At 47.5% G+C, this 25,369-nt stretch overlaps 1 protein-coding gene across 4 annotated transcripts in view; it reads left to right on the top strand.

Annotated features, from left to right (window-relative positions):
- AGBL4 (AGBL carboxypeptidase 4) overlaps positions 1 to 25,369 on the top strand; it is a 1,457,435-nt gene that overhangs the window by 1,428,397 nt on the left and 3,669 nt on the right. For 2 of the 4 annotated variants that reach the window (XM_040470173.1, XM_040470176.1), the window contains exon 12: positions 12,271 to 12,367. In XM_040470173.1, coding sequence (XP_040326107.1) covers positions 12,271 to 12,367 — 97 coding nt within the window. Of the gene's footprint in view, positions 1 to 12,270; positions 12,368 to 13,754; positions 13,985 to 18,314; positions 19,691 to 25,369 lie in introns of those variants that run through there. The other 2 variants (XM_040470172.1, XM_040470175.1) reach the window with 2 other exon arrangements.

The raw sequence follows: 25,369 nt of genomic DNA, 5'->3' as shown, positions 1-25,369 counted from the left end.
GACACCAGCATCTGATTCCCCAAGATAGGAACCTGGTGTGCTATCCTTGATGCTTTTTCTAATCCAGCCACCTCTGCCAGAACCCCACATTCCCAGACTACCCCACATTAAATGCCCAGCTCACATTCATTTTATGTGACAAGTATTTCTAATTCTGTCCCTTCCTTCTTGCCCCTCTGTTAGAGTCCCAGCTTAGGTCCTCCTCATCCTCCCCAGACCAGACCTATCCTTGTCTCCAGTCTTTGTCCCTTCCAAACCATCTTCTACCAGGGCCACAGGAATGATCATTATGAAGCCAAATCTAACATTCTCTCTCCCTCCCTTAAAACTTTGTCATGGTTCCTTATTACCTACAGCATAAAGTTCACGTTCATTACATCACACAAGCCACTCATGACCTGTCTTTGTGTATTTATCTTGCTTCCTTCTTCATCTTGTAGAAGATATTCCAGCCAAACCAGATGTCTTACAGTTTTTGAGGGGATCACTGTGCCTCAGGAAGCATGCACATGCCTCTGCCTGTCTTCAGGGATCCCTTCCCATGCCGTCATCCCCTCTTTGCCTGGGCAGCCCCTACTCTTTTGTCAAGTCCCCCAGATTTCAACCTCATTCTACATTTGTTTTTTTTATTGACTATGTCCCCTACTGGGACGTGAGCTCCATGAGCACATGTGCACTGTTGTATCTCAGCATCTAGAAAAGTACCTGGTGCATAGTAAATTCTCAATTACTTGTTGACTGAATTACTTAATGCAGATTCATCTCAGTTAAAAGCCCCCCACTCAGTTCAGCACAAGCGTTACCTTCTCTGAGAAGTCTTCTGGGGGTCCTTCCAACGTTAAGTCTTACTTTCTGTTTCCCGATTCCCTTACCTCCCTCTGCCATCGAGACCATTGCCCTGCACTGCAGTTTTTATTTACATGTCTTCCCTAAGGGCTGCTCAGGACCGAGACTGACTTATCATTTCCAAACCCATAGCATTCGGCCCAGAGCCTTACACAACAGATAATAAATATTGAATGAGTGAATAAATCCATCTTCAGACGGTTAATTATATAAGTATAGCATGATAATAATTCTCAAAAACCTTAGGCCTTGCAGTTGGACAGACCTGAGTTGAGTCTTTACCTCCAATTGCTAACTGAGTGATGTTAGACAAGTGATATCTCTGTACCTCAGTTTTCTAACCTGTAACATGGGAATAATAAAATCTACCTCGTTTGCACATAGTAAATAGCACGGTGCTCAGAAGATAGTAAATGATCATAAACATGAGCTCCATCCCCTGAGTTTCAGGTTTGAGATAACAGTTAAAAAGAAAATAACACAAGGGCAGGAAAGAAAATCATAAAACATTGGAGCCAGTAGGGCCCTAAAGATTGGAATTTAAAGGATGGGATCATTTCTATTTTGCTTAAGATGGAACAAAAATGTCCCCAAATGAGGATTAAATGTAAGGAGGTAGCCAAGAGTAAGGTATTGTAATGGAGTTTCACTGTACTATAGCCATCCCCAGGTGAAATCATGCAAAAAACTGAATTCCTCCTAATTATACAAATGGGGAAAGTGAGGCCCAGGAGGGGGTGAGTGACCCAGCCCAGGTCATACAGCAATTTGGTTGAAGCTGACATTCTTTTATGGGTCTCTTGACTCACAGGATATTGTTCATTCCCTTAACGCATGTAAGTGCTTCAGATTCAGGCTGAGTCAGGAATGAAGAAACAAGGAACCGGGAAGGACCTTCTTTTAAAGATCAAGAACCCTATAGTCTGTCCCTTCAGCAAACCATTTAATGGGCCTCTTAAATTCTAGGCTAGTTGTGATTATTACTTTGCTCCCCCATTGCTTAGCTGAGCTGTTCCTTTGGCCCCTCCAGTGGACTGGCACCACCAGAATCTCTGAGCTCCTCTAAGGTGATGCAGGTGTACTGAGGACAGAGTCTACCTACTATTAACTGTGCTCCAAGCCTAACTTGATTGCACTCCCCAGCACCACCAGATTCTCACTAATCCCAGAAGAGTCACGGTATAAAAAGTGAATGAGTCAGAAGATGAGAAGGAATATTATTATCTAAAGGTGATGATAAACTCAAGGATCACTGTCCAAATTTAGAGCAGAGATTCTTAACATTTGGAAGGATGCAGATTTCTTTGAAAATTATGCAAAATTATGAATATCCTCCCTAGGAAAATTCACACATACACGTAAATTTTTGCCCGTAATACAGGAGGGGCCAGGAAGCCCCTAATTCCCCAGGTAGGAACTTGGAATCTAGAGGCTCCCAAAACATCACAGAGCTGAAAGTTTCAAAACATCAGCAAGCCTGCCCCTCCCCCCCGACTTTCCAGATTTGGAAAACTGACACTTGTCCCACACAAGGCCACGCAGCCCCTCCCCCTAACCTCCCAGACAGGCCCAGAGCCAGGACTCATTGGAGCTTTTCCCACTTATTATGCTTCTTGACCCTGCCTCCCGCTTGCTCCAAGATGCTGCTGCACAAATATTGACTTTGGTCTTTAGTCTTGTTTTTATATTGTGCGTCAGTGGAAGCTTCTGAAAATATCTAGGAGCATCTCAGAGAAGCAGAGCCTCCTCTAGCACTGAACCGCGTCCAAGCCCCCCCATTTGCTGAGTGGGGCTCAGCTGGGCAGGCACAGCAGACTTCGTGAGCGAATTTCCAGAGCTGTGGTCAGTCATCAGTGGGCAAAGGGAGGCACTGCTGGGAAACTGCTAGTTCCCCGCATGGAATGGAGGGAGAGCGGGGGAGTGACGAAACAAGCTGGAGTGTGGGAGATGGCGGGGAGAAACGAACTTTCCTCTCGAGTGAGGAATGGCTCTGAGATAGATGGGCCGTAAATACCAGCAGTCCAGGGCAAGTAGGGAAGTGAGAGGCATCTCAGAGGCTGAGGGGTGCGGGACACAGAGGGAGGCCACTCTTCCTGCCCAAGTGGTGGGTAGAGGTGCTGAAGCAACCATCCATCCTAGTAGGTCAATCCAGCCTGTGAAGTCACGTTCCTTTCCCCTTCGCCTGTCTCCAAGGAGCACTCGGGGTTGACATTTTCCCAGGTTGGGGAACCAGGGCCTCTCCCAGTCAAGCTCTCGCCCGCTTCTAAAACTCCTGCTTGTGCCCCACCCCCATTTCACCTGCTGCACTCCACCAGATATCGTGCACCCCTTAGACCAGTGTCTCTAACTCAGGGGTGAATTCCACACACACCCACACCCACACCCCAGGGAATGTTTGGCAATGTCTGAAGGCATTCTGGGTTGTCACAACAGGGTGAAAGGTTCTGCTGGTATCTAGTGGGAAAAGCCAAGGATCCTCCTTGCAACAGAATCATCCAGCCCAAGATGTCAATAGTGCCTGGACTGTGAGCAGCGTGAAGGCAGAACCATTCCTGTTTTGTTTACTCTATCTGCCCAGTGTAGTCTCTATTCCTATTACATGGCTCAACACACAGGGGTGCTTGAAAAGTGTCCGTTGAATGAATAAACAAGTAACAAATAATGAATGAATGACAACCTGCCTAACGTGGTCTGAAGTTCAAAAATCCCCCAGGGACATCCTGTCCAGACTCAGGCACGTTATTCCTAAGGTCAGATCTCCATCTGTTCTAGCCTAGCCAGCCTCCAGCCTGATTTCTTTTCCAAATACCCGACCAGAGTGATGGGTACTGCTCCCGTGCCTGAGAAGTCTGCACTGATCTGGGTGGCCTGAAAGGGTATCCTCTCCTCCTAGGGAGGGGCAGAGAGAGTGAGAACTAGATTAGAACCAGAGATCACCCTCTAGCCAATTTTACAGAAAGGAAACTGAGGCACACAGTATGGAAGGGACCTGTAAGACCTTATCCCTGAACATCCAGAAAATTAAAAAAAAATAATTTCATCTCTCTGTCTCCCCATCTCTTATTTCCTGTTTGTCTCCCTCTTACCTAATCTTGTTTTTTTTGGTTTGTTTGTTTCTTCCTTGTCTCTGTTATAGTCCTAACCTGTGTTAAATGGCTCTGGAAACAAGTTTGAATGTGACACACCCTTGTCCTTGAAGAGCTTAGGCTTTGTTGAAGATGACAGGTTCATAAATAATAATGATAATAAAGAGACCTACTACCTGCCAGTATTGTGCTAAGTGCTTTCGATATATAATTTCTAATCAACATGAGAGTCCTGCAAGGTAGGTAGTATTATCCATTTTTAGAGATGTGAAAACTAAGGCTCAGAGAAGTTCAATATCTTGCCCAAAATCATACAGCTAAATGTGTAGGAGTCAATATTAAAACCCATGCTTTTTGGACTTTAACCCCACATTCCAAATAGATGCACAGTGGAATCTAGTGTCAGGGGACAAGGCTTAGACTAGCTTATGGAAGGATGTCAATGCCAGATTTAAAAGTTTAGTTGTTACCCTATAGGTGGCAGGGAATTGGCATAGAGTCATGAGTCAGAAAGTCACAAGGTCAGCAATTATGAGAACATCTCTCTCAGTGAAAATGGAGTCAAGAAGACTAGAGTCAGGAAGACCAATTAGGAGGCTGGAGCCATAGTTCAGATGAGAGAAAAGGATCTCAAGTAAAGGAATAGTAGTGGAGAGGAGGAAGGGCAGGTCTGCAATATGTTTAGGAGGCAAAATAGGCAGCGTATAGTCCAATACAGGTATTTCCTGCAAATAATGTAAATTAAAAGGACTCTGGAGCAAATACTGTACATAAAAAGGAGTCTGGAGTTGCGTGTGTCTGGGTCCCAATCTGGTGAATGAAATGCACTTGCTGCTTGTGCAGGAGGCACTGAGGGGCAGTGGGGAGGGATGGGGGGTGAGCACCCAGAGAGATTTACAGCACAGAGCCAGAACTGCACTCCCAACACCTGGGCAGTGTCTTCTTCCTCTGCTCTTAGCCACCCAGATGAACTCTGAGAGCATGCAGGAGGCTGGATGAGGACCCCCCAAACAGATCCAGATCCTAACCCCTGGAACCTATCCGTGTCTGCTTACATGGAAACGAGGCCTCTGCAGATGTTATTGTTAAGGATCTTGAGGGAGAAGTTTATCCTGGATTCTTGGGGTGGGCCCAATATGCAGTCACACGTGTCCTTATAAGGGGGACGCAGAGGGAGACTGGACACACAACAGGAGAAGGCAGTGTGGCCACGAGGCAGACACTGGAGTGATGAGGTCATAAGTCAAGGTGCAGAGCGGCCACCAGAAGCTGGGAGAGGCCAGAAACAGCTTCTCCCCTGCAGCCTTTGGAGGGAGTGTGGCCCCATTAGCACCTTACTTTCGCCCCCATTGAAACTGATTTCAGACTTCTGGCCTCCAGAACTGTGAGAGAATACATGTCCGTTGTTTTAAGGCACCGAGTTGGTGGTGAATTATAGTGGCTGTAGGAATCCAGTCCGGAGCCTCCTTTATCCCCACCTTGGGTTCCCTCTTGGAGGATTTGGGCATCCTCCCCACCATTTGTGTATGTGTTCATCTCCCCTCTCCTCTCACGAAATCCCTACCCTTCTGAGTTGCTTCCCATGTGTCAGAGAGGAGGCCCCCCCTCCTGTCACCTGTCTCTCCCCTCCTCTGTCTCTGCCTCTATTTCAGTCTCCCTGTTGTCATGTGCTGTCTCTCCTCCAAAGCCTGTGTAGCCCTGCTTGTTTTTTTTTAATTTTTTTTTTTAACGTGTATTCATCTTTGAGAGACAGAGAGAGACAGAGCATGAGTGGGGAAGGGGCAGAGACAGGGAGACAGAGAATCCGAAGCAGGCTCCAGGCTCTGAGCTGTCAGCACAGAGCCCGACGTGGGGCTCGAACTCACTGAGCGCGAGATCATGACCTGAGCCGAAGTCAGACACTCAACCGACTGAGCCACCCAGGCGCCCTGCCCTGCTTGCTTTTGACTCTTTCTGTTCCACTCTGCCTTTCTCTTTCTCCCTCCCCGTTGTCTACATTTCTCTTTCTCTTTCTCTCTCTCTCTGATTCTCTCCCTTTGCCAGCTGCTTCCTATTCTTCTCTCTGCCCCTCCCTCCATTTCTCTCCACTTTTCAAGTTCAAGCTGTTCTCAGCCCCTCCGATGATCTTCCTTTCTGCTCCATCCTGATGGGTTTCTCTTCATATCTTCCTGGCTGTTCGCATCTCTTTCTCTTTTGGTCTCTGCCTCTGCCTGTCTCTCTGTCTCTTCCTCCCTCTTGCTGTGTCTCCATGTCCTCCCTCTCTCTGTCTCTCTCTGTCTCTGTCTCCCTCCCACATTCGCAGGCGTCCTCACCTAGGGGTGCATCAGGACTCGCCTGCTATTGGAAAGGACTCTGCAATGACCTCTGCGGCCCCCACGCTACACTTCGGAGAAGGATTCATCTGTTTATCACGCACCTGTCCGCCACCATGGGAGGATGGGGGAAGGAGGCAGAGGCAAAAGATATTTCACTGTCGCATTGTTCTTCTGGCTTTACCTACAGGCCCCTAGACAGGTGCCTCTTAACATTCCAGCAGTGCTGTCAGCCTTGCCGAGGAGAAATCACGTTTCCTTGGCCTACCGCTCTGCAGGATTAATCTTTCCCCTTTAACGATGATCATCTGTTGCTGGCAGGGGCAGGGGCAGGGCTATCTAGGCAGGGCTTTCAAAACAGGGAGCCAGTAGGAGTTAAATTTTCTTATTTGGAGGCAGGATGATAGCAAGGAAAGATTTCATGAGGACTAGGACTTTTTCTCTTCCCTGTGTCCCAGAACAGCATCTGGCATGTAAAAGACACTTGCTAAATATATGTATGAATGAATTAATGAATGAATGGGCTTCACTCCTCATTGTGCCAGTTCTTGATGGGCCTCACTGGACAAGTCACTTCCAAGTTCTCATCTGCAAAATGGGGACGGTAATCAGACCTGCGCACAGCACACAGCTATGGGGAAAGAGGGAGTGAAATATGGTATCTGATGAGTGGGGCTGGACCTTGGCTCCCTTCAGGGCCGGCCAGGCCAGGTGGGCTCACTGATGGTTCTGGAAGAGCTGCAGAGAGTGAGAAGTGTGGAGATGGTAGCAGAGATGAAGGGGAAGGAACAGGATGGGGAAGGGAAGCCACAGGCCAGGCAGGAAGGCGTGTGTGAGATGCGTTCCCTCTGGGGCTGCTCAGGGACGTAGGGAGGACCTTCCTCAGGAAGCTGCCATGTGTCACGAAGGAGGTGTTTCTGACTCCCTTCAGGGGGAACTCATCCCCAAGGCTGACTACTGTCCCTAGTAGTGGGATTGGGCTGGGCCAAGCAAGAGGCCAAAAATGAAATTGCTGGTCAGGGCTTGTGTTTCTGATGAGGGGGATCCTGATCCTGGGTGCTGGCCAGCTCCTTCACCTCCTCCAAGCCCGCTCAAACCCCACCTTTTCAGTGAGGCTCCTCTGACCACTGTACCTAGTGCGACAATGTGCCCCCTGCCCCCTGTACTCCCCTTACACTGTCCTTTATCTTTACTTTATAGCACTTATCACTTTCACTTTCTGGCATTCTCAATAATTTACAAATGTGTAGGATTGACAGTTTGTGTCCCATAACTGGAACAAAAGCTCCATGAAGACAGGGATCCTTGTGAGTTTTGTTTGCTGTATATCCCAAGTGCCTAAAACTACTTGGCATAGAGCAAGTTCTCGGTAAACATTTGTTGAATGAAAGAATTGGGATGGGATTTTTCATAAGTTTATTGTGTCGAACACACCACATTAATGCTAGAAAGGACCTGAGAGACTGTACTTGTTACCACAGAGGAGTTAAGCCCAGATCAGGGAAATGGCCACGGTCACATGGCAAGTTACTGATTGAAACCAGGTTGGTCTCTTGATTCCCACTTACATGCTCATTCGATGCACCAGATCCAGGCCCTGAGACAGGAGAACAGAGGGCCCTGCAGCCACTGCCCCTCTCCGAGAGACCTCGGGATGCTGAGAGGAGGAACAGGAGGTGGGGAGCTGGGCAGAGTGGGACATTCATGCCATACAGTCAGCAAGTTTGCGGCTTGCATGATCCCAGAGGACTGGCAGTTCAGAAACCATTTCCATGATCTGCTTCTTTCCCTGTTTCTGCCGTAGGACATGGCTGCTTAGTGTCTCAGTGGCATCTTGAACTCAAACTGACTCCTAGTCTCTTCCCTGAGCCTGCTCCACCACCCTCAGACTTCTGCATTCCCAGTCACCGCACCCCGTCCACCCGGCTGCTCTGGCTAAGTGCACAGGAGGTCGCCGTTCACCCCTGCCTCTCCACAGGCCCCATGGCCAACCTGCCAGCTCCTCTCCCAAAACATATATGCCCATCTCCACTGCCTCTGCCCTGGTCCAGACCTCCCTCGTTTTTACCCCGGACCCGCTGCAGTATTCTCCTGGCCCATCTGCCCTGCTGCCACTGTTGCTGCCTTATTTTTAGCACAGCAGTGACCTTTTAAAATTATAAATCAGACCGTCTCATTTTCCTGCTTAAAATTCTTCAGCAGCTTCCCATTCTCTTAGAAAATCTAGATTCCTTCAGGTGACCCAGAATAAGGCTCCACATGATCTCTCCCCCGCCTGTCCCTCTATGCCAGCCCGCTCTCAGACCCTCTCCCCGACCCAAGGACTTTTTCCCACTGCCCCTGTCCGCTCTTTCACACGTCCTCCTCAGGGAGGCCCGCCCACATCCCCTGTCTGAAGCAGCACGCCGTCACTCCCTCTTACAGACCCTGCGCATTTTCATCCTACACTAGTACAATCGCAATTATATCTTTGTTTGGGTTTTTATTGCTTTGTTATCTGTCTCCACTTCTAGACTTAAGAACCATTGTCTTGGTTGTTTTGTTTTGTTTTATTTATTTATTATTGTTTACCACAGTATACCATGAGACTTCCAGACAGCCTGAACATAGCAGTTGATCAATAACCATATATTGAGTGGACAAATGATAGATATGACCACAGACACCCATATCAACTATTTTGAATTGCCTATGGAATAGAAGTTTAAATTCCTTAATTTGGCATTCAAAGCCTCTCCTGATCTGTCCACAGCCTTGCCTTGCAGCCTCACCTTTTGCTCTACGCTGAGATGGCCTGGGCCCTTGATCCCTCTTCTGTCTTTTTTATGGCCCGGAGTCACATGCCCCGGCCACACTCTGTGCTGCCACTGATCCCATCTCTCTCTTCCTCCCCCTTGCGATTCATCCTTGTGCTTCAAATCTCTGTTATATACCCACTTCCATGAAGCCTTCCACAATTCCTCCAGTTGGGATTCAATCTCCTTCTACATGTCCACGGAGTTTAGTGTTGGAATGTACAATCACGCTCAAGAGAGGGGAAACCATATGCACCTTGTTAAAAGACCCTCAGGTTCACATGCTACCTACCTCACTCTCAGGCCACAGGATTCCAGGTCACTTATGCAGATTTTCCTTCTTTACAGTGTCCTCTTCTGCAAAATATGTGTAGAATGGTACTTTGACCTTGCAGGGTTGTGGTGGGGACTGGTGATAGTAACTACACTGTGCAGCGCACGGGGAGAGCGCTAAAATAAACGGTTGTGAAGATGACAAGGCAGCAGCCTGCTCGGTGATATAGTCAGTGGGACATGCTAGTTTCCTCCTCCCGACTGGCCACTGTGCTCATCTAATTCTTCTTTCTCTAACCCCATCCCTGTCACTCTTCCTCCCAGCATACATATGGGAGGAGCCCAACGAATGTTAGAATGAATGAATGAATGAATGGGAGTGAACAGTACATGCCCAAACCCTTGTTACCTGTTACAGGGTCCCGGAAGTACCAGAGTTACTGACACCTGCCCCTTAGTTCAAACAGCTCTGAGTGGAAGTCCCCAAATCAGTCTGGGTTTCACACCATCCTAGCCAAGCCCCCCTGCTTCTGTGATTTGGGGGTCCTAACCCCACCTGCCGTCTGTTCCGACCCCCCACCAGAAACAGATCAGTGAGCCACAGAAGAATATGCGGAAGATGACATTGTCAGCGTCGAGGCTATCCGGCGATGTTTGTTGGCAATGCAAAGTCGGGAGCTCCGCATTGTCTCTCTCTATTGGGCAATATATTGGAAAGGCTTCAGCCAGAAGAGTTAGTGCCCTCTCCTTGTCTGGGTCCTAAATCCTTGTCCAAAGACAGCTTGTTTTAACTGCAGATGTTTGATTCGTCTCTCCCCTCCTCCCACCCAGGTCCCATATCTTGCTTGACTCAAGCAGGGTCATTGCAGTAAGTAGCCTGGCGTGAGACCTTCAGGATTTGAGGGATCTGTAACATGGTAGGAGAGGCAAAGGGAAAGAGGGTGCCCCAGACAAGTCCACCTTTAAAACCCTGTCTTTCAAACAGGGCTCATCTGAAAACGATCAGCACTTCACAGGGGAACATTTTACTGGCAGCCTGACTCCGTTTCCTTGCAAGGTTCAAGAGTTTTGCTAACACAGATTTCTTCTAGGGTGGCTTTGAGTCTGGCTGCCAAGGCAGGCTGGGGAGGATGGGCTCACACTTCCCTCGTCCCCACTGTCTCGCTTATTTCATCAGCACCCACGTGTCAGTCACGCACCGCAGCACAGGCCCCGTGAGGTGGCTTTTGCTCACATTTCATGGGTGCAGGGACCCAGGCTCAGGAGGATGGAGTTGCTTACAGGAGACTGTTCTAGGGCTCTCCTGCTGTGTAACACACTTCCCCCAGATGGAGCATTTAAAACACAAGCTCTTCCCTCATGCTTTCTGTGGGTCCAAAATTTGCGGAGGGCGCCATCGAGTGGTCTTAGTTTGGAGCCTGCGGCGCAGTTGCTGGAGCGGGAACAGCAGTGTGCTGGTGGCACCGTGGGCTGGCGGGAGTCTCCCTTTGGCCGGGTCTCCGCACAGTGGCAGGGCCTCCACCTGCAACCCCTCTGTGGGCTAGCCTGGGCTGCCTCACAGCATGGTGGCTTCAGCGCAGCAGGACTGCTTGCATGGAGGTGCAGGACCCTAGCTGGAGTAGTCCAGCAGGCCAGGGACAAGTGACATCTCCTTTACTGACCTTGCCTCAGAAGGCCCACAGTGTCACTTTGACCACTTCTGCCATTCTTGTGGTCACAAGTGAGTCACAAGCCCACCCAGGTCCAAAGAGAGGAGACATAGACCACACTTCTCGGTGGAAGGAGGGTCAAAGTCATAGCATAGAATAACACGTGAGCTAGGAAATATCGCTGCAGACATTTTTAGAAAATACAATGTGCCATACGCAGAATGTGGCAGAGCCAGGATTTGGATTAGATGCATCTGATTCCAAGATTTCTGCTATACTTTTTTAGTCCAGTCCACAGGGACCTCTCCTCTCCTCTGCACCCCTGTAGTCTTACTGTCAGCACACACAGTGGTGATTTGGTCTCCCCAAGCCAGCTGGAGCCTGACTAGGTTAAAAGGAGCAGACCAGGGTCTGCTGGTTGGAGAGGCCATGTCTAATGCCAGCTTGTGAACTCTTTAAAGAAGGGGACAGAGAAGGTCGGTCACATGCAGAGGAAGAAAGCAGGTGGCGGTCCCAGAGCACAGCAAGCCTGCGGCACATCTCAGTGTCATAAACGACTTGTCTGGTGTTTTTCCTCCTCCCACTAGGCACTGGCCTGGGATGACTCAGCCCTTGACAGAAAAGGTGCCTTCAGGATGGGAAACAGCCCAGGGTGGTGGAACGTTCACTGCTCTGGAGTCAGACATTCCTGAATTGGAGCCCTGGCTCTACCATTGCCTAAGTTAGGCAGCCTTGGACAAGTACCTTAACCTCCCAGAGCAAAAGGGAGATTAAGATGCCTTCCCCACAGGACTGTTTAAAGTGTATAAGTAAACAAAGTAGTAGTGCCATGCCAGGAACATAGTAGGTGCTCCATAAATGCTACTTTCCATGTCCTGGGCCATGTCCTACCCCAGCCTGGGGACTTCCTGAAGACGGTGGTGAGACTCATTTCACTGTTCCACGAACACTAGTCAGAGCGCGGAAGCCCAGTGAGCCCCAGAGGGACACAGTATGTTCCAAAAGCCAGGAAGAGAGCTTTGAGGTAAGATGACCTAGACCCATATCCTGGTTCCTCTCCTTTCTAGTCCTGTGACCTCAGGCAAATTATTTAACTTCTTTGTACCTTGATTTCCTCATCTGTGAAATGAGGAAAAGAATAGTGTCGAAAATTGTGTGAAGATCAAAAAAGGCAGTACATAGAAAAAGCTTAGAACGGTGATTCTAGGTGGTATTGCTGCCTCTATTACTGTTATCATTTTTATTACCAGCCCTCTTTTTTCTGACTCGGTCTCCTTTCAAAGTTGCTCCTTGACGCACACTATTGCAGATATGAAGCTGGGACGGAACGTGGCAAGAACATTTTTGGATTATTATCGGCTGAACCCCCTGGTCGAGAGAGTGGCAATTCCCATGCCGAGGCTGCGGTAAGTGACAGGGCAGAACTGTGTGGCTCACGTTCTGTTGAACCAGCTTTGTGTCCAGGGTCGACTTCCCTTGGCTTCTCTCTGGCCCTCAGTTTCCTATCGGTGGCATGGGAAAGATAATCCCTGCCCTGCCACAGAGTGTATGGGGCAGAAGAACTTAACAGCATGTTTTCTGACTATAAAGTATCGTCACAGTGTCAGACAGAGTGAGGTGGTCGCGTTTCCGGGTCTAACATGGGAGTCCATGGGGATGGGAGTTGCTGGGGAACCGAGCGCAGTTATTGTTCTAAGTTAGTCTGGGTGTCTCCATGTGCTACTTCATCTGGTTGCTCATCCTCTAGAATTCCTATTTCATCTAGGCTCATAAAGTCTCTGATCCTTCCATTTTCACATCTGTACAGTGGGGACGGTGGCACTCACCTGGAAGGTTATGATGAGATGTGTGTTAAAGCACCCTACATATTGTCAGACATACACATATCCCCTTAGAACATGATAGTCCCTTAAGATGTGAAGGTTTAGGGCTGGGAAGGACATACACCTAAGAAGTTTTACATCAGGTTTTCTGATGGAGTCAACATTTTGGGCCAATGAGGAGAGAAGGTCAGGGGATAAGTATCCTTCTGGAGAGCTAGACCAGAGCCCAAAGTGCTGGGCATTCCCATGCTTCCTGGAAGTAAGCCCAGTGAGCATTTGGACAGTGACATCCAATGGCATCTGGAATTGTGCTGGCCCTGCCTTACCTCTTGGCCTCATTTCCTACTCTCTAGTGATCCAGCCTCCCTAAAGGACAGAATGATGTCCAACTTACTTCTGCCAGACCAGTCTTCCCACTGACCTTGCCCATGACCTTGTCCATATGCTTTGCTGCCTTAGGGCCTTTGCACTGATGCACCTTCCTCCACACCCTATTATTAAGAAAAACAATATTAATCACTGTTATCTATTGAACAAAGCACTTTTTGTACATGATCTTATTTATTCCTCATATATATTATATTCCCCATACTACAAATGAGGAAAAGAAAGCTCAGAAAGGTGAAGAGAATTGTCTGAGGTCAAAGAGATTTTGGCAGAGGCAGGATTTGACCTAGGATTTTTTTTCATTCCAAAGCTAGACTAAAATCAGGTTAAGTTCCAGCTTAAGCAGGAAGTCTTTGTCACTATCAATGTGGGTTCAAATTCTGTCTCAGGCTCATCCTAACTGTGGGATCTTAGGCAAGTTCCTTGGCCTCTTGAAACCTCTCTCTACCATAAAGTGGGGGCAATAACTGAAGTCTCTCAAGATGGTTTTAAAAATTAGATGCAAGCTTGGTGTTGTGCCTGGCAGTCCATAGCTGCTCAATAAATGTTTCTGTCTCCTCTGGCTTCTGGGTTGCAACCCCAGATGTCCAACCAGTTTATCATGGCCTGGCGCAAGTCCCTGGACTCCTCTGGTTGGGCTGGAAGATCTCTCTCAGGGCTACCTTCCACCATGATGTGAGTCCCATGTCTCCACACAGAGTCTACAGAACAACGTACTCTGGCTCATACTGTGTCTCAGATTATTCGCTAATCATCTAGGGTATTTGTGCCCCCCATCCTATTCCTGGTGGATTAAAAACTCCTTCAGGAGGATCATGTCTGTTTCTTCTCTGTGCTTCCACCAGTGCCTAGACCGCACTGAGCCTGCATGCTGAGCCTGTATTCATTCCCTCATTCATTCACTCAGGAAAACCAGCACTTTATGCCAGGCCCTGGGGGGAGAGAGGTGCTTGAATGAGTAAGTGATTAGGGCATGACCCTGCCTGCCTTTGAGGAGCTCACCTCTAGAGTAAAGTGCTCAGTTCATTCTTAGAAGTCATTCTTGATTGGTTAAAGTTCTCAAAAATTCAAAGCTTTAGAACACTCAAAAGAATTCTTAGAATCTCATTTACAAGTTAATTTGGGGATTGTCTCTTTCAGGTCCTCTGTCAGCCTGAATAAAATTATTTTGATCCCTTAGACTTATTTCTAGCTTGTTGCACTGTCGGTGAAATGGTGTTGACACTGGGGGAGACTAGCAATCGTTCAGGCCCTCTTCATAATGCAGATGAGGAAGCTGAGGCCCAGGGGGCACACAGCACTGGTCACAACCGGGACTAGAGCCCCAACCCCACGACCCCCAGGCTGCTGTTCTCAGCATCAGTTAGCAAAGAGTTCCTCCAGATGGCCAGGACGTGGGAACCTGAAACTGGATGGAAAGGATGCAAGGAACTCTCGGGGCCCTGGGTTCAACCTTTCACTGGACCTCTTTGCTCTAAGCTTTGGAGCCTCTTTAGAAAAGAGCTGGAGATTCACTCCTCAAAATTACCAGCCTTGAAGACTTGAGGTAAACGCACCCACCCTTAAATTTAAAACAAAACAAACTCCCTCTCCATCCTCACATCTCACACCTCGGTCTCATCAAACTATGAGTATCACTGAACTCTCAGTTGGTCGGCAGGCCTTGAGAAATGAATTGCCAGGAGGACACAGGCTCTGATTTGGGACTTGAGCTTGTCCCCTTTTTTGGTATTATTTTCCACCCAAGCATCAAATAATATAAGTGGAAGAGTAGTTCTGATTTTAAAGGAAAATTACATGTTTTGACTCAAAATTAATCTTTGTTTTCTCTCATCTCTGTGGATAATCATAATATGTCAGTTTACACCCATGTGCTGGTGGGAGCCTATTGGGTGCCAGGCCACCCTTCAGAGAGGGTCCCTTGGGTGGGTCAGCAGTGTGGGCCCAAAAGCATAGCCTCAGGGATGTGGCCTTGATGACCAAAGCTGAGACCACACACTTCTCTGGACCACAGTAACATAGCTACAGAACTAAAGCTGAAAAGGTCCCATCAAGGTGGATGAAAATCAGAAAAAATGAACAGGACAGGTGAGCCTCTGTGGGGAGACAGAGCATGAGTGTGGAAGGTGGGCTAGTCTCTGAGTGTGGGGTGGGCTCAGGCTCAGGGACAGGCTGGGAAGGCCGGATCCATGGTGGAGTTTTAATGTGTATGTTGATGGGTGGGAATGATCAGCTATTCAACACACTGGAGCCCACCATGTGCCAGGCTGTGCCCTGGGTATTAGGGGACATAGAGAGCCCCCACCCATCAGGAGCCTAGATTACAGAGAAAGGCATGTAACATGACAAGATACCAAACAGTGTGGGAAAATGCTCAGCTACATATCAGGTTATACTCCCTCTCAAAAACCTTCCAAGGCTCCCCATTACCTTCAGGGTAGTGTTCCAGTTCCTCTTCTTGCTATTCAAAGCTCTGGCTTACAACTTGAGTTTCATTCACAGCTTGCCAGCACACCTCTTCCCCTGTGAGCACCCTCTCCACCCCATCTGCTTCCTACAACTTTACACCTCATGCTTCAGTATGAACAGATCAACTGCGTCCATGCTTCTATGTCTTTGTTCATCCTTTTTTTCCTCTTCCTGGAATGTTCTTCCATTTTGTCTCTAGATGGTGAATTCCTATATACTTTTCAAGTCCAGTGGAAACATCACACCTCTGCTTCACTGTCCCTGTTCTCCACCTTAGATAGACCTGCTTCCTCTTTACTGGATACCTAACTGCATTTTGCACACACCTGTAGCATTGCATGTCCCGTAGAGTATTGTCATGGCACTTTGCACATCTGGCTTCTCCACTAGACAGGTTTCTCCTTAAGGGGCTACGTTGCGTCACTCCTGTATCTTTAGTGCACAGTGCACAGCCTAGCAGGGAGTAAACCCTAAATAAGCCCCAAATGTATGAATTCTAGAATGGTAAAACTGAAGAAGCCCCTAAGAATTATTGACTTCAGCCCCTTCACGTTTAGGAAAGAACAGTGACAGCCAACCAGAAATTCCCTTCCCATCTGGCCAGCATTTGCAGCCAGCAGGACTATCCCAAGGAGGCTTCAGGGAGGAAGTGGGGTTTGAACTTGCTTGTAAAGGACATGTAGCTCTTAAATGGGTGAAACAGAAAAAGGAGAGAGGGTGTTCCATGTTGGAGATAGCGTGGAAGGCAGGAGGTGGGGCCTAAAAAGACACATTCTGAGGCAATGACATTCTGATGTTTAGAGCAATGGAGATGGTAAGGAGAAGACCAAAAGTTCATTTTTACTCATCCAACACTCCTCAACCTCCTAATCCATGCCAGGCCTGAATTTTGCTCAGGAGTTCTAGAGAAAGAGCAAATGCATTAAACTCACAATCTAGTGAGAAAAACAGATAGGAAAAGAACTACCTAGAAAATGGTGTACCAAGGGTGAGGCACAAAGTACTGCAGGAGACTTGAGGAGGAAGAAGCTTATTTTCTGGGAAGTCTGCTTCCCAAGTGAGTCTGGAGAGGTGGAAGTAGGCATTATAGGAAGAGGAACAGAGGCCCGGATGTATGGGGTATTTGCCTTCCAATGCCTTTTCTCTCTCTTTGCCCCCATCTTCAGTTACAGAAGCTCTTTATCAGTCATTTGCACATTCACACTCCTCCATGGCCACTGCATGCCTTCTCCCATGCCACCATCTACCTAGGGCTGCCCCACTTGTGACTGTACTGAGCTTGCCTCTCTAGGGGAAGTACACCCTCCTTTACCCCCATGAAAACATACCCATCTACTTCTCATGCTCCCTTTGGTATTAAGAACCACAGCCCTCAATGACATATGAATGGCACCCTGTAATTGCAAAGCTCTCCCCTATCACCCATTTACCAGAGTCTATGAGGCAGGAAGGACATGGGCTCTTTTCCCTATTTTAGAAATGAAGAAACAGAAGATAGAAGGGAGGGGACTTCAAGAGCACATTGCCTGTAAACAACATTACAAGCGGGTACTCTGGGTTGTAAATGGGTCCTGAGGCCTAGGAGTATCTCATCCATGCTAGACAGCTTTGGCAGGTTAGCTGGTTCCTGCAGTGAGTGGAATTTCCAACAGCGAGACCTCCTGGTCGAGGAGAGATGTTGGGGCAAGGTGTCCCTTTTGTGTACTGCCACCTTTTACATTTTGACCTTATTCATGACTCCTCAACAATGAAGGAAAATGGGTACCCCAAGGTCAGAGTGTGAGGGGCTCCAGAAAGTTGCTTCTTCAGTCCTAACTCAAACAGCCCAAGAGAGATTCCGTATATATGGCGTTCACCACTTTCTTTTCGTGCTTTGTAATTCTTATTATTTTGTGTATTTTGTGCAACTGTCTCCTTTACTAAATTGTAAGCAACTTGATGACAACATCAATGTCTGACTCATCTTTGTCGTCTCCAGAGGCCATGGGACCATACCTAATATCCAGCACCATGACTTTGTAAATTACAGCAGGCAAAGAGAGACTGCTGTAGGTACATTTACTCATATCATTTCACCTCACAACAGCCCTGCAAGATTGCAATATTTTATCCCCATTTTACACATAAAGCCCATAGAGGTTAAATAACTTTCCCAAGATAACACCTCTCATACATAGCCGACCTGGGAACTCTGGTGAGTTCTTCCTGGCTCTAAAGCCTACCCTTTCCACTACAAACAAATCTTAGTCCAATACATGAATGAATGGCACATCAGCTCATCAGCCAACAACATAACAAACAAGGTCCTATATGAGGGAAAATGCAAAAATGGATAAAACTTGGTCCCTGTCTGCAAAGGAGCTCATAGTCTAGCAGGTGAGCCTAACAGAGAGAAGGCAGGTACTGAAGAGTAGTGTTAAGGGCATTGTGTTGGGTGCTCGGTCCTGAGACTCAAGTATGCATCCATCCATCTAGCAGTCCTTTGTTGAGTTTTGATGCCTGCTTTGAACCAGACCCTGGGTTGGGTTTCTGGGACACAGAGAAGAGGAAGACAAGCCACTGCTCCCAGGAAGTCAAAATTCAGTGGGGGAGATAGACACGCACAGAAAAGATTTCAATCTGGTGTGTATATGTGCTGTCTTTCTTCTCTCTTTCTGTTATCTCCTCTTTGCAGGAAAGAAAAGCCCCCTCCCTACAAGTACCCACTCACGCGGGGCCCAGCCAGGAACCACCCCAACGGCAAAGGGGACAAGAAGAGCTCAGTGAACCACAAAGACCCTTCAAACTCTTTTTAAGGACATGGAGTCCAGGGAGGTCTTGTGGAGGCGGGAGCATGCATTTTCTGCTGGGGCATGAAATTAATCACCCTTCTCTAGTTTCCAAAATAAGGGGTGTGAGATAATGAATAAGCTAGGGAAAGGAAAGGAAAATATGAGAGATTTCATTATCAGTTTTCCCTTTTACCAATGGAAAATCAATTGTGGGACTTCAGCATAAGGCTCAGGAACAAAATAGGAGGCTCAAACCACTCAAGTACAGATGCTATTTTCCACAACACAGAGATCCTCACAGGAAGAGGAAAAGCTACACACCCCTTTTGAGAGGTTTGTCACATCTCAGGTCAGTGCTTTTGAAGCCCCTTTACCTTTTAAAGTTGTAGAGCTACTTTGGGACTAGGTGACGGTTGTTTACAGTTTTAGAAGTGCACTGTCCGTGCTCACTGATCCAAAACACCATCAACAACACATATAACCCAAAGACGAATGTACTGCTGGGAACAATGGGACAGAATTTTTGAAATCGCAGCGGTCTGAGGCATATTGTTACTGTGCCTATCAGCTGCATGCATTTCCCAATGACCTGGGGAGCTTAACTGAAACCTTAGCTCCAAAGACAAAAAGTGTTGGTCACTGCTTCCAAAAGGTCTATCATGGTTCACATCGCCAGATTCCAGTGTCACACCTGGCCACTGAAGACGTGGGCATGGATACTCTGCGATGGGGGGAGGCTGGTCGCCAGGTAAAGGAGATGTAGAAGGCGAGAGAATGCACCCCCTCCCCCCCCCCCCGGCCCCGCGAAGGCAAGGGGATGATAAAATAAATCAGCAGCAGTAGCAATTCCCAAGGTGGGAAAGCTAAATCTTGTGCATTTTTCTAAAGAGTAAAGTGCCTTTGTATGATGAATGGGTCCAGGGGAGTCTGCTCCCTTCCTGTCTGTGAAGCAGCAGGCTGAGTCACCATGACAGCCTGCTAATTAAAATGACCTCCCGGAAATGAGGATTTGGAGATAGGGAGAGGAAGGGAGGCTCAAGGGAGATAGGGCCTTTAGCACAAAGCTCCAGTTAAGCATTCTTTTGCTTTGGGTTGGAGATTTTTAAAGTTTGTTGCAAAAATGGAAAGCAAAGCTTATTCTCTCTTTGCTTATTGGTTTTCAGAAATGATAACAAAGAACCACATGTTAGTTGGCTACAAATGTTGTGTTGTATATACAGCTTCTCCTCTGGGTTCTTATTGTCCAGAGGGACACAAATAAAGTGGTTTATGCAGCTCTTCTGTTGCTCTGAACGTTCTTGGCGCCCTTCCCTTTAGGTCTTCCACTCCCGCAAGAACCAGCCAGCCAACCCAATCTGGTGTAACTCGCACTTTGCTGTCAGGGTCTCTGTCATCAGGATGAGGATGAACAGTCAAGACTTGACTTTCCAGCAGTTCCTGTGTCAGAGTCCTGGGGAGTTTAGCTGAGTGCAACCAGCTCAATGTGAGCCAAGAGCATGGCAGGTCTTTCAGAAATGACAGCGTCTCTGGAGACAGCATGAACAGAGGCAGGCTGCAGAAAATAGGCATGGTGACAGTCCAGATCTATTTTTCCTGGTCAGACTGTTTCCATAATGTTGTGGCCATATTTAGGCCCCCCACTTTTGAAAAACTGCATTCATTAATTGGATCACAGGCCTCACAACCCCAGGCATGCTGGCGAGTTAAAACTCTGGGATCTAACTCTGCATCCAAACCCTGTTTCTGTCTTTTAACATCTGTGTGATCTTGGGCAAGCTATTTTATCTGTCTGAATCTTAGTTTCCTCACCTGTAAGACGGTAACAGTGAGACCTGCCTTATTACAGTTGTTACGTAGGTTTAACAAACTGAGGGCTGGGAAGTGTCAGCAAGGGTGGTCAATAAGAGACAGCTGTATTATTTGGGATATGACCAAGATGGTGAGGTGTCTGCAAATAATTTCCCATTGAAAACAGATGAGGAGATGAGCTGTTTATCCCTGAGATGAAAAATAAGAGGGAGCGGAAGTAGGAAAGTGAGATCACAATGTCTAAAAAGCTGAAAGAACATCTTGGATGTTCTTTTTGTCCAAAAGAAACAAACCTGTTCTGTGTTGCCAAAGGTAAGAACCAAATCCAGAGAGATAGTCTCAATAAGACAGATGTCAGCTCAAAACATGAGGGAAACTTTCTAGCGAATAGTTTCTGGCCAATGGATGTGCTTTGTAGGGAGACAGCAAGCTCCCCGTTATCAGATGTGTGCAAACAGTCTTAATGAACATCTTTCATGGAAGAAATGGAAGGGGCTCCTTCCCTGGGAGGATGCTGGATGCTCTGTGGCATCATCTCCTGGTCTATAACTCTGGAGGGGAATGGCATGAGGCAGGTGGTTACATTCTTGATGTCAAAGAATGGAGTTTACAGTATAAAAAGTATCATCTAATGCTAAACAAATGATATTAAATGTCTCTGAATTACAGCATATGGACCCAGCTAACATTTAGAATTCCTTAACAGGGAAAAATGCATAGCTATGAGGCAGACTGTAGGATATGTTTGCAATAGGATTACTGCTTCTTTCCATTGGTGGAGCAGAGAGGAAAGGGCTATCCAAGAGACCAGGGGTTGCCAGTGGACCTCCCTGTGACCTTGGCCTGTTCAGCAACTCCCCAGATTTCTTGGACCAAGTTATAACTATGGTCTCACGTTGCACAAGAAGGTTTTCAGCAAGGAGATAGACAGAAGACAGCACCCATCTGGCAGGTGAACCAGCCAGAAGCTACTAGCTGCCCCAGCCCCAGCAGGGGGCGCTCCAGCCTCTCTTCTTGCCTGCTCACCCTCCTCTCTGCATCCAGACACAAGTGGGTAGAAAGGGCTACCGACCCAGTGTTCTGAGGAAAGTGAGATATCTCCGCCAAAAGGAAGGGTGGAGAGGGAGAGACATACTGGCCTTCTACCTGGCCGTCACACATTTTTCCGTGAACACTGCCAACTTTGTTCTCCTCTAGACCAGAGGCTCAGAGACGGGACTAAAGGTCTATTTATTGTCAAAAGCTATGGTAGGCAAGCCAGAGGCCACCAAGATTCATTGTGCAGAAGCTCACAGCAGATGCTGAGTCACCTGCCTCTGGTGACAATGCCCGTGGCAGGAGGGGACCTTTAGCTCACAGATTTCCCGGTTGCCTTTGGGGCAGGGGCACGGGATGAGCTTGAGTCCTTTCCAATGATAAATGACATACCTAAGACCTATGTAAGAGGACTCTGGCTCATTTTCCTAAGTAGTAAGAGTAATGCCAACCATGGAAGTCTGGAGTGATTAACATTCATTGAGCCTCAATTCATACACCTGCCGAGTATTTATTGGGCATTTGCTGTGTGCCACACATTGTGCTAGATGTCTTTGCATCCATTGTCTTATTTAATTTTCCCAACGGTCCCTTGAGCTATCATTTTTTCACTTTGCCCAGGTGAGAAAATTGAGGCTCCTAAAAGTAAAATCCTTTGTTACCATTCATCTTGTGAAAATCTGGATTCAAAACCAGCTCCCTTTCTACTGCTCTATACTGGGCCCTCTCCATTGGTCTCTAGGGAAAATCAGGTCAAAACAGGAGAACAGGTGAAAGCAGAATAACAAGTGACCAATGGCATCACTTAGATGTAGCAGGGAATGGGGAGAGAGGCAGGAAATACGTAAGTTTCTAGGTCGGGTGTATGAGTAAGAATTTCAGGACTTTTTAGCACCTGTTGCTGAAACCTTGTCTTCTTCCTGTCTCTCACTCCCACACACCTACCTGAGTTCATGCTGAGCACACCCAACAAGGTAGGGTTTGGGCAAGTGGCCCATTTATCAGTTGACATGCAGAGACTTCTATATCTCCCAGGGCTTCTGGAAGCTCAGCTAGGTAGTCATTGCAGGACCCATCCAGGCACCCTCTGGGTTACTAACCCCATGCAGATAATCTCCTTTCTTCTGGAGTGTGTGAGCTGACCCTACAGTGTCCCCCAATTGTTGTTCAGAATTCTTCCACTGAGTCCTGCCTCCTGAACATTTTAAGGGCACCAAGAGTGGAGATCCTTTCCTCATGGCTCAGCTTAGCCAGAGGGGCACCAGAGCAGACAGAAGAAGGCAGACGTTATAATGTCATAAGAGCAGCCTGGGTTTAAAAACTCAGATAAACCAAATGTGAATCCCAGCTCTTCTATTAACTAGCTGTATGGCTTTGGGAAAAGAATTTAACCTCTTTAAGCCCTGGGAAGGATAATCTAACCCCCCTAGTTATTGTGAAGGATTAATGTAATGAAATCTTATGTACAACAGAATGTCTGTAGTTAATATTGTATTGTGCACCTAGACATTTGTTAAGACAGTAGAGCTCATGTTAAGTTCTTATAGCAACAGTAACAACAACAACAAAAACAAAAAACAACACAAAAGAGGCACAAGGAAACTTTTAAAGGCAACGGACATGTCCATTACCTTGATTGGAGCTGGTATCACAGATGCTTGCATATGTGCAAACTCATCACATAGTATACATTAAATTTGTGCAGTTTTTCTATATCAATTATACCTCAGTGAAAGTTGTCTAAAAACTATGATAACATCTATAAAATACCTGGCATAGAGTAGAACTCTTTCCCCAAAACACCTCCATCCCTATTTGCCCCTTACTTGCTTGCTAAGGTTGAAAACCCCTTCTCTTGGAGCCAAAAATTCTGTTTATGCTCCACTGACATACAGACAGGGGTAAAAATTCTTCCTGAGTAGAGGACAGGGGTGAGAGAAGTGTCCAGAAAAGTGACAGTCACGCTGAGGGATCAGCGTCAGGCCAGGGACCTAGGTTTTATTCATCATCGTGGCTTCAGCATTAACAGAGATCATGCACCAGGGGCTGTGCTCACTGAGTGTGGAATGAACAAATGTTGGGAGTGGGGTAGTGGCAAAGGCCCTGAACCCGTGAGGAAGAGGAGAGAGGCTTTGTAAGTTGGGGCTCTGAAAAGAGGGGAAGATAGTGTTGGGCACAACGGTCCCAAACCTGAATTGAGGCAGGACTGGCAAAACTAAAAAGAGAAAGGAGTATAGGTTCTGCGAGATACCTTGTTTTATTAAAATAACAAAAGATTTTTAGCAGGATTTATTAGAGGCTCTTTCTGTGTTGTCTGTGATTTGCACGCACCCTCTCAGGGATGGTCTCTGAAGTTCACACCGATGTTCTGTGCTGGCTGCAACTCAGACCTCCCTGAGCATTCTCCTCTCTGTTAGCTCTTCCCGCTGTCACCCAGCTCCTGGCACTTGCGGTAAACACAGGGCTTACTCCCCATCTTGCAGATGAAGAAACAGATCAGTGCAGTAAAGTCCCCTGACTGTGGTCCACAGCTGGGAAATAAGTAGGACAGGGCCAAGGCAGCAGCCCGCCTCTGCCACACCCCACTGTCCTTTGGTTCAACGCCAAACCTCAGTGCTAAGCCTGGCCAGTTCAGAAAGTTATCCATGTGACGCCTCTTCTAGCTCCTTGATGCTCAGAATTTATTTGCTTGTCCCCAAAGACCTGGGATCTATTTTTGGCTGACCTTATGTCAATCTTAAATCCAAATCTGCTTCTCTCTCCCTGGCATCGTCTGTCTGGGTTAATGTCTTCTCCCACCTAGTCGCCCCAGCCAGAAGCCTTGCCTTTGGCTTAACTCCCTTCTTTTCCTCTCCCCGCGCAGCCAGCCAGGCCCCAAAGCCCACTGCTTCTGCCTCTGCGATATGTCTGCCTGCAAGCGGTGTAAGGGAGTGACTCTGGAGTCCCTAGACTTGAGATTTAATCTCAGCTCCACCACTTGCAATTTTTGCCTTGTGAGTCATTTAAAGCAGTTTACTTTCCTCATCATTAAAATGGAGAAACACTTCCGACAGGCTTGCTGTGCATCTTCCTTCCACTCCCCTTGCCTTCCCATTCACTCCCTCCCGTTCACTCCCGCCATCATGTCCTACCTGAATTGCTGTAACAGCCCCTCTTTCCCCATCCTGCCTCCCGATGCTGTCCTGCTAACTTCCTCACTCTCTCTCCAGAGGTGCTTACAGGATCTCTATAAAATGTGACCCCACGTTTGTGGCACCTCTTTCAGATCAAATGTCTAACTCAGGAACCTGGATGTCATCCTAATTTTGTGCCTTTCAACCTCCCTTCTGATCAGCTGCCACATCCTGATGGTTCAGTCTGTTCAGTGTCTCTCAGATCCATCCACCATTGCTACTCTTCTTAACTAAAGAAAATTCTTCTCGTCATTCAAGACTTAGCTCGGATATCCCAGCTCCGTGGCATCCACCCCAGTCCCCTCAGTTGGAATTAAGTCCCTCCTTTCCTTGTGTCCCCAGCACTTATGTCTCTATTTATCAGTTATTCCACTACCACGACTGTCCTCTCCCCCAGTATCGTTTCATTTCTTAGAGAGCAGAGATTGGGTTTTTCTCATCTCTGTACCCCTTGTAGCGCCTACCACAGTTCCAGACACATCAGAGGCACTCAGTGTGAGTGTAGCAGAATAAAAGAGAGAACAAGTCTCAAATCCCAAACACCATCCTGAGCGTCTCCTCATAACTGGATCCTGATTACAGACTCCTCTTCCCAAAGCACTGAGCTCTTGGAGACGTTCCGCTGCTCAGACTTCTTCCGTGGCTCCCTTTACCTGTGGGACAGAGCTCCAACTCAGCACGAAGGGCGGCATGGTGTGGTGGAGCGAGTGCTTTGGACCTGGAGTCCTGGACAGTCTTCAAGGCCATACTCACTGGGGGAAGATGGAGGAAATAGATTTACTTCGTCTCTAGTCCTTTCTTGTTGGCCAGATTCTTGTTCAGAGCTCAAGGCAATTGGACCATTTTTTCTTACAGCAACAAAGACAACTATTGTTGCTGCTGCTACTGCTGTCACTACTACCACCATCTACTACTACCACCATCTACTACTACTGCTGCTA

Source organism: Herpailurus yagouaroundi, unplaced genomic scaffold (genome assembly GCF_014898765.1).
Source record: "Herpailurus yagouaroundi ecotype Mexico unplaced genomic scaffold, PumYag 77, whole genome shotgun sequence".
NCBI lineage: Eukaryota > Metazoa > Chordata > Mammalia > Carnivora > Felidae > Herpailurus > Herpailurus yagouaroundi.
Note: the sequence above shows the minus strand (reverse complement) of the source record. Positions and strands in the feature narration are given on the sequence as shown.